Source organism: Thalia democratica, chromosome 8 (genome assembly GCF_965202585.1).
Source record: "Thalia democratica chromosome 8, ktThaDemo2.hap1.1, whole genome shotgun sequence".
NCBI classification, from domain to species: domain Eukaryota; kingdom Metazoa; phylum Chordata; class Thaliacea; order Salpida; family Salpidae; genus Thalia; species Thalia democratica.
The window spans coordinates 20,176,657-20,186,992 of record NC_139172.1 but is presented as its reverse complement, the minus strand read 5'-3'; the positions used below and the strand labels follow the sequence as shown (position 1 = coordinate 20,186,992).

General features: G+C 28.5%; 1 protein-coding gene across 1 annotated transcript; it reads right to left on the bottom strand.

Moving 5' to 3' along the window:
* Positions 1–2,493: 2,493 nt before the first annotated feature.
* LOC145841979 (PHD finger protein 10-like) lies at positions 2,494–10,043 on the bottom strand. The gene is made up of 2 exons (XM_082949306.1): positions 9,856–10,043; positions 2,494–4,759 (listed from the first exon to the last, which is right to left on the bottom strand). The coding sequence occupies exons 1-2, from the start codon at positions 10,019–10,021 to the stop codon at positions 3,159–3,161; spliced, it is 1,767 nt and encodes a 588-aa protein (XP_082805432.1). The 5' UTR covers positions 10,022–10,043; the 3' UTR covers positions 2,494–3,158.
* Positions 10,044–10,336: the final 293 nt, after the last annotated feature.

The window sequence follows — 10,336 nt, the reverse complement described above, 5'->3', positions numbered from 1 at the left end:
GTTGCTGTTCTTTCATGGACAGAAACTTTGTCCACGGAGTTTGATGTGATAGGTTATGGTCCACTCTCACTTACTTTGTGTTCAACACAGACATGTGTAAAATTGAATGTATCAGACCCATGCGCAAAGCGAGAACTAATTCGGCTGCCGGCGTGCTCCAAGGCAGAGTGGTTGTTTTGGCGGCTACAACGTTGAAACCGCCACCGTCCTTAAGACCGTTGAACTTTACGACCACGCCACTGACGCGTGGACGCGCATTCCTGCCATGATCCACGAATGAAACCGTCACTGTTTGGTGGCTGTGATGAGCAAGCTTTACGTATTTGGAGGAGCGACACGAATTAGTGTAGTTTTTGATGGTTCGAGAAACAATTTTTCTCTTCTACTGAGCTTGTTTATAAATTGTCTTGGTAACGGTGACTTGAGAAACCGTTACCAAGACTATTTATAAACAAGCTCAGTAGAGCCGTTACGGTGGGAAGTAAAATTGTGGTCTCTTTTGAATGTTCGACAAAAACTGCTGTGTTAGACTTTGGTGAAAAGAATGGCAGGAAGATGAGTTTGAAGTTAATTACAAAGAGCATCAAATGGTTCGATTGTCTAAAAAGGCCTAAGATCTAACGTATCCTTAAACAGCATAATAAACTATTAGATAACAACAAAATAGTTTAACCTGACATGTATAAACCCTGTATACAAAATGCTTGAAATTTTTTGTTTTATTTTAAAGATTTAAAAGTAAAGATTTTTATTGAGAAAACAAATTATAATTGATTCAAGCTTCTCAAAAAAAAAGTAATGTTTCAGTCTATCTTAATCGAAAGGTTCTACGTACACCAGGTACTAGGGCAAAGTATTTTGAGCGTCTTTTTTTTTGTTGTTCTATAAACAATATATTCAAATGTAGGAAAGCGTGTTTTAAGAAATAATACAGAAAGAAAGCAGGTTTTATTTTTAGTATCAGTACTGAGTTAACAATTTGTTATCTAGGCATTGTTCTGCTTCTAGTTTTTATAAATACAAACTTATCAAAAAAGATATCTAAACTAGTGTTCGGAACAAGCCATTTTTCACTAACATCCGGATTTGACGGAATACTAGTCTAAAAAAAAAGATCCTGTTAATAGGTTTGGCAGTAATTAACAAAAAAAAGATCGGGTCCAAATATTTGAAACGAAGTCTCAATGAAAAGTCTTTGTTTTGTTGAAAAAATGTATTTACACAAGGATACAACCACACTAAATTTATAAAAAAACGTTCTCTGAAAAGAAACAAGTATTGAGCATAAACATTCTTTTAAAAACTATATATTGTAGGTTGACAAATACTTCTGTGTGTTTCCTCGTTGCTATAAAAATGCCCATTAAAAAAACAAAGTGAAACATTTAATTACTCATTATTCGCATGTGTATCCCATATAAATGTATCAATAAAAACATGGAGTAGTTTTTATTACAATTTTATACTTTATTTTTTGTAGTGTTTTAAGTTTTATTGTTTTTTTTTTTCTAAATTAACCCTTTTTGTACACTTTGAAATGTTTTAAAACAGGGGTTGGCAGCTTCTCCAGTCGGTGGACCTGATGTGTCAGCACTTTGCACGTAACAAGCCGAACTTATTCCAAATAGACATTTTAGGGGCTCTTTACTTTTGTCAAACTACTAATTTTTAAAGTAAGTTATGACCTGAGAAAGCTTTACTAATACGAGTCAAAAGATAACAAGTACAATTACACATCTAAAGCTTATTAAAACACACATTCAAGCATTAGGCAATTTTTTAAATAATTAACTTTACGATACACAAAAATAATAAACTTTTAGAATAGATAATTATCAAAAAAACTTAATCTTGATCATATACCTATTTATAATTTTTTGGTTAATTTCGGGATGGATCCTAGTTTTATGGTACCAGTAGATCACTAATTTAAAGTGCATAACAATGATTTATTTAATAGAATGAGAAATAGAAGTATTTTCAACTTTAAAAATACTTATTTACTATGTAAGAAATGTTGTACTGATATACTAAGTTTAACTAATATTGTAAAACAGGTTAAAAATAAAACTCAATAAAATATGCATATGCTGAATTGTTTATAGTTATTACAGAATTGAATGTCAAAAAATTTGTACAATAGTTTCAAATAAACTGTTTAATTGATGACGAAGAATACCCTTGATCACATAGAGTACTAAAATTATATGTTAGATATATCTAGAAGTCTTAAAAATTAATTTAATTTTGGTTTATTATCTATGTAATAAACTAAGAAGTATAACTATGAAAGTGATAGTAATTTAAAGAGATTCACAAGATCTTTTTTATCAACCCAATTGCATTAATTTCAACATCGTTATAGCATTTTAGTTTAATGATTTTTAATATTCAGCATTTATTAGCAGTATATATACTTCTTAAAGAAAAAGTAATTAGTGTCTATGAAAGTTTATTATATTTTTATTTTTAAATCATAAGACTTTTCACGCACACTACACTTGTAATTACTCAAATAGGACTTACTTTTATTTTACTTCAACGTAATGTGAAAATTTTACTAAGTTAAAATGAGTTGTTTGAGTCAAGTTCTAATGATTTTTTAAAACTAGTTTTAGCTGTTGGTTCGCTAAACGTAATTTAATGTGTTTTAATCTACATTAGACTGCGATATACAACAACTACAAACATGTAAAATGTTTAAAGGAAAACGTCTATAAATTATTATCTTATAAATTCTAATTGTAAGTATTTAATTTTAGGATAAATACTTCAAAAATAAAATTTATATTTAAGTTATTAAATTAAATCAGTGCAGGTAATTAAAGTTAACTTTTAAAAATCTTTAAAATAAATCATAAGTTAACTTAAAAATTTTTAATATTAATCAATACCACTACCTGACCATTTATAAAATCAATCTCATAGAATGACAATACTTAACGGACATTAACGCTTGAAAAAAAATGTTTAAAACATTTTTAAAACTGTTTATTTAAACTCAATAAAAAAGACGTTTGTTATAAAATTGATAATAATGATTCAAAACTAAACAAACACATAAAAGTCAACTATATCATTTTAAACCCTATAAAACTTTACAAACAACTACTTGACTATCAGCAGTCACCCTCGCAATATACATCATGTATCGTAATTCACTCCTCCATTGGTTCATTTTCTTCTTTTTCATCTTCTGCATTTTTTACTTTCTCTGGATTTTTTCCTTCCTCTGCTTTTTTGCCTTCTTCTGCAACATCACCAACTTCTTCATTGCTGCTGCTCGACTTGACACTTTCCCTCGGAACGACAGAAGATCTTCTTCCTCGACCTCTGCCCCTTCCGCGGCCTCTACCTCGACCCCTCGGGCGTCCACGGCCGGTAGACATCCTTCCCCTTTTGGACGGTGAAGCAGTTGGTGTCCTGCTCACATTAGGCTCCTTTTTTATTTTAATTGGAAGGGGAGCTTTTCCAGCGTTTTCAGCAGCTGAACCGCTCTTGCCGTCTTTCAGTTCAAAGTCAGGATCCGCGTTTTTCTGCTTCCTCTTTCTCTTCATCTTGAGAAGCGCTGACGACTTAACTTTTGCCTTGCGCTCGATGTCTTCGCTTTTGCCAGCCTTGTACCTAGCCAGCCTCAGCTCTTTGGTTTTACGCTTCTTGAATGTCGGATCGGCGTGCACGCACTGGGAGCAAACCCACACACCGGTCGGAATGTTGCGCAGGCTGACGCAAAACGTGTGGTAGCCGCGATCGCAACGATCGCAGAACATCATCAGGTCTTCCCTGTAGGGCTGCATGCAGATGGTGCACAGCTTGCACTCCATGCACGCCCAGTCGTAAGTCTTTATCACCTTGACCAGCTCCTCATTCATTTCAAGACAGGAAGGATGACCGTAGTTGTCGCACTTGGTGCACTTGATGAGCTCCTCGGGCTCGCCGTTTTTGTTGCAACTGCTATCTTTCTGGCAGATTCCGCAAACAGGCGTTTCAACAACTTTGTCTTCTCCCTCAGGGGCGACTGCTTCCTGGGCTTCCACGGTTTTGTCAGCAACATCAACTTCTTCCGGTTCCTCCTCGTTGAGTTCTTCCTCTTCCTCGCTGGAAGACTTGTAAGAGTCGTTCTCATCAAAGTAAGGGAACTCATCGTCTGACGGAGGCTCAGGGCCGTACAGAGAAGTCTTGACTGGCAGGTACATCAGCTCGTCTCTCGTGTAAACCTTGCAATACTCCTGATACTGTCCGGGTATCAACGAGCAAGGATAAAGACTCGGTTTCGTCCAGTCAGGGTGCAGTTTCTTCTTTTTGTTGGCTGGAAACTGTATAATGTTAGTGTGTGCGTCGTAGTAACAAGAAAAATCTTCCTTTCTTTGTCTGTTAAGTCGCATGTTGAAGTCAGCGGCTTGGTTGATCAGCTTTTTTCTCAAAGCTTCAAGTTGAGTTTTATCATTGGTCACTACCGTAGAAGTGTTTAGTTGGGCGTATTTAGTTTTGACTCTTTGCTTCTCACGATCTTGAACTATTTTATTGAACGACACATACTTGTCAGGATAATTTTTCATCATCATGTCACAAACATCTGTGCTCCTCACTGCTGTGAGTCCGTAAGAAACTTGCGCCTTATTTATATTGTGATTAGTCATTAGATAATTAATTTCCTCCGGATCAAGTTTACGCCTTTTAACTTCTGGGTACTTTCTTTTGAATGAAGTAATGCCTAAAAAGGCTGATATTTGTTCTTGCAGTAAATAAAACTCTCCACCTATGAAAAAGTTAGTTAAATGATAGTAAAATAATAAAAAAATAGAAATATAGAGCAAATACACTTAATTGTTGAAAACTGATAATAGGCTATACTTATAATATATTAAAACAGTCTTATTGTGAATGTTTATCAGTATTTTGATAATTAAATAAATATTAATGAAATTATTTAAAATTTATAGTAAACACTTAATTACTATAAATTAAATATATATAATATTAATAAACAAAATCAAAACATTATCTAATTAATATTATAAATGATATAATTTATTGCTATAACTAAAATGTAAAAGTAAAATCCTTAGTCTGAATCATTTTATACAATATTATAAACTTACAACTTATGACTAATTTCTAAAATTTTAACAACATTTGCATTTCTAAAAAATAGACAAAAGTAGTATTAAACATATTGTTGTTTTATCAAATCTGTGGTATACAGTGCTCAATACTTTGTGATTAAATAGAAAGAAATATATTTTTTTGTAAAATAAAAAATAACAGGTTGCAATCATTTTAACCTAAGTATAAAACTTCATTATTATCAGAACTGTGTTTATTATTAAACTAGAATCGGTTTGCGCAAAAAACTTAAAGTGTGAAACAATTTCATTTTGCAATAATCATAAGTAATTTTATATTGAAAAAAGATAAATAAACTTAAATTAAATTAACAAAATAAACTAGATCATTTAAATATAGATAAAAGTTAATAAGATTTTGTTTTAAATACTTTATAATAAAAATAAGCTAAATAAAATGACAGCTAAATATTGCAACATAAAACAAAACATAAAAGGTGAGATATTTTTTTAAACATTGATTGTAAAATTCAATATCAGGGTTGCAAAATATTTTTGGCAAATTTTCTCTAGGTTTTCAGAATTCCTCCAGGTTTTTAAAAGTACGCTTTTTTGGGTCTATTTTTAGTTTAAAGTTAAGTTTGAGGTAAGAAAATGTATTAGATAGTAGAAAAAACATTAAAAATACACTGTACAGGGTTGTCACTCATTTAAAAAACGTTTCTAGGTTTTCCAAATTTCTTCCAGGTTTTTAAAGGTACACATTTTTAGGTCTATTTTTAGTTTATAGTTAAGTTCAAGGTAAGAAACTGTGTAAAACAGTATAAAAACATTAAAAATACTTTACATATAAAAAAAAAAGCTACTTTAAATATGTTTTTAAATAAAAAAATTTTTGATGATGACATATTTATATGATATATTTTTTGAGTCAAATCGAAATTTTACTACAGAACATGTGAAAATGGTTAAAATTTCAGGTTTTTTTTTTGCCTAAATTGTCAAATTCCAGGTTTTTCCAGAATTCCAGGTAAAGTGGCAACCCTGACTGTAAAGCTGCTTTAAATGCGTTTTTTTATAAAAAAAAATATGATGATGACAAAAAAATTACCTTAAGGATGAATTTTTTGTGTCAAATCTAAATTTTACTACTTAACACAGAGGTAGGGAGTACTTGGGTGATGTTTGCTGGACTTATGAGTTTATATGATTTGGATGTGTTTTTGCTTCATTAAGAAGTATTTGAATAAAAATCAAAATAAATTCAAAAAAAAAAAGTTTGCCGCCCAAAAAACTAATTTCACTACCAAAAATCACATACTTTTCGATTTTTTGACTTAAACAGTAATAAAATCACTTATACATGTCCTAGACTTATAAGTTATGTCTTAAATGAAAGCTTATAATTATAGGGATAAATTACAAACATTTCAAATGCTTTTGATGTATTATGACGTCATAATCACCCTAAATGTCCAAGATTTGTCTGTAAAATGTAGGGGCAGGGATTACAGCACATTTTTTGGTCATATTGTAAAATCAAAAGTACATATGATTCGGATGTGTTTTTTCTTAGTTAAAAAGAACCTAAGAAAAATAAATAATTTTGCAAAAAAAAAAGTTGTTTCCCAAAAAACCAACTTCAACCCCAAAAATCACATATTTTTTGATTTTTCCACTTAAACAGTAATAAAATTACTTATACATATCTAGACTTGTAATTTATATCTTAAATAAAAGTTTATAAATACAGGCATAAATTAAAGACATTTCAACTGCATTTGTTGTATTATGACGTCATTATTACACTAAATATGCAAGTTTTGTCTGTAAAATTGTACTTTTTATTCTAGTATTAAATGCAAATTCTTCTGCTGTTTTACTTTTAATTTTTTAATTAGTAATATAAAATGTGTCAAGTCAGCTAGGCAGAAAGATATAACTGATGTAATGTCATTTCAATTGCATGTTGATATATAAAATACATTTTAAATCACTTTCCGTTAATAGAAATAATAATTATTAGAGCATTTTACATAAGTTTATACAATAACAATTAAGTGCTTTGAGTTTAAAACTAAAAAAGATTTGATAAAAATCTTTGAAATTAGAGAATTAAAACACTTAAACAAACTAACAAATTAAGTTTTAATTTATTTAGATGTACAATACTTTATAAACTTCAACTTTAGTCATTTTAAAACTATAACATGCTTAAAGCTAAAAAAATTAATACAGATAAACATTTATTGTTTAATTAAATAAAAATTCTTAAATTTAAAGAATAAAATTACACTAACTTTGATATATTTACATGCCCTATGATATACAAGTCTAGATCTTTTACTCTTAGACAGGTGCTCTCAATAATCATAATTTCTAATAACAGAAAGTATTTGTATCCTTAAAACCAAAACATATAATAACGGAAAGTTATTTAAAATGTATTTTATATATTTATATCAACATGCAATTGAAATGACATTACATCAGTAATATCTTTCTGCCTAGCTGAATCAAAATTAGTTTTTTTGGCGGCAAACTTTTTTATTTGAACTTTTGTTATTTCTATTTTTCAGATTCTTTTTAATGAAGCAAAAACATATCCAAACCATATGGACTTGAATGAATATTACAATATGACCAAAAAAATGTGCTGTAATCCCTACCCCTACTTAACATGTTAAAATTGTTAAAAATTCCAGGTTTTTCTAGTTTTTTTTTCAAATTTCTCTAATTCAAGGTTTTCCAGGTTTGTAGCCTAAATTGTCAAATTTCAGGTTTTTCCAGGTTTTCAGGTTTTTTGGCAACCGTGTAATATTTTCAGTTTAGCTAGCAATTGCTTCATTGCCCTTTGAAATTCAATAAAAAAAGAGCTAGAAGACTACTTAATTAAAATCAATTTTATTATACAGTTTTTAAACAACTTTATTAGTCTAGTCATAACTTAATGGTAAATAATTATAGTATAGAAACATAATAAAGTTTTTTTTTAATTATAAATAACAGAAAACAGATAGGAAAATATTAAAAAAAAAAAAATAATAAAGTTTATTTATTTTAAAAGACATCTCCCTTAAACTGTAGTACTCATAAACATAGTATGTGCTCTACACTGTTTTCTGCTATTTAGTTCTTTGTTTGTTTTTATTAAACAAAGTATACAAACCACTACTATTAATTTAATTAAGGCCATAGGGGGGTTGGCCATGTTTTTTAAGATGATCTTATTTTATATAATTTTTTTTAAAGCTTTAAAATACTTTTTACTGCTTTTAAAAATTTAAATTAGTTTTTGACATATGACCGGTCAAAGTTGTGTTGCATAATAGGTTCCCTATGGGAAGGGAAAACTAAAACAGCAAAAAAAGACTATTTTATTTAAACCTATCTCCTCCTACATTTTTTAAGCAACCTTCTTCAAACTTTCACAGTCTAATCTTTATACAATAACAAAAAATGTTACTTTGGACTTTAAAAAGTTTAAGTAAGAATACCTTTAAAAAAAAAAAAAAAAATCTGTCATTTTTTTTTTATTATTAAAGTTCATAAGTAACGTTTTTTTTCTTCTAATGTAAAGAACATTTCCTAAACATTTGAAGAAGATTGCTTGTAAAATGAAGGAGGAGATAGATTTTTAGTTTTTTATAAAATTCCAAGAAAATTGACCCAAAAAAATTTGTGGTACATACATTTGTATCAAAAACTTTTTACAAAAAATAAATATCTCAAAATGTTTGATATTTCTGAAATCTATAAAAATAAAAACTGGCTTGTAGTTTGTACTTAAAGCTTTCATATAAATACCTAAGTCATTTTTTGTAAAAAATAGTGTTTGACCCCCCCTATGGCCTTAATAGTAATTAAAAATATATATTTAGTATACTTGTGCTGATAATTTTTTTAATAGCTTAAAAACTGAAGAAGAATATATATTTTATTAAACTTTTTATTAATTAGAGAAAACTTTACATGATTTTTTTTTTTGTTTTTGAAACCTTGAGTAAAAATGAATATTAGATACAGAATTCACAAATCACCATTCAACAATATTAACTAAAGACATACAACAGAACTGGTGAACTACATTTGGAATTTAAAAGATAACAATACAGACTACAAAATTAAATGAGAAATATTAAACAGGATAAAATAAAAATTCAAAACTAAATTAGTAACTTAGAAAAGATAGAAATTGATCAATCAGACATAAACATAACATAAACAAGAAAAGTGGAAGACAAAATACATGCATTCAATACCAAAAATATTTTTTTAGGAAAATTAAAACTAACTAAATATTAAAACAAAGTAAAATTTAGCCGCAAACACAAATAGTTTAAAACATTTTCTAATATAACCCTTTCAAAATTTTCCAAAATGTATAAATTAACAAGTTCAACGTAGTTTTTCAAACTCAGCTTACTGTACAATAAACTCTATTATTACTTTATCATAATTATTATTCAAAAAAAAATCAAATTCTAAATTTCTGTTCAATATTGTAATAAACTTTAGCTTACTGAGGAGTATATGGGGTTTTATATCTCATATACGAAACGGTGGTCTAAACTGTTGTTTTTATATAATTAAATAAATATTTGTTCCAATTCAATTTTTCAAGCACTATGGACTAGAACTTTTTATAAAATCTTTAATATATATATTAATTTATTTATTTATATTCTAATATATATATATATATATATATATATATATATATATATATATATATATATATATATGAAAAAATACAAAGCAAATTAATTAGGTCAAATAAATCACACACCTTCTAAAGGCCACTGATATTCCACAAGTTGACTCGCATCATCACAAGCTAACATTTTTTGCTGTACCAAAATTGGATCCATATCTTTTCCAGTTCCTTTTAAACCAGGAATCTCTGGATTAACTTTTTTATCTGGATTCTTCATTTGAGGGTTGTCAACTTCCATTGTGTCTTATGATTTTATTACTTTTTTCTGATATAAAATAAATAAGTCAAAAATACTTTATTACAAAACTAAAAGTAATATAATATATAAATAGTGTAGCAAACCAAAAATCTAAGTTCATACTAACTTTTTTTTTTAATATGAGGTGTAAATTTTTCAAATTAGTTTTTTCTGCTGGGTTATTAGTTTTGTTAAGCCTTTTTTTTCTTGAAATGGTTTCAATTGATGCTTTGATAATTGTTTTAAATTTTTTAAGGGCATAGGGTAAGTCCAAACTTTTTTTTACTAAAAATAACATTGGATCTTATACTAAAG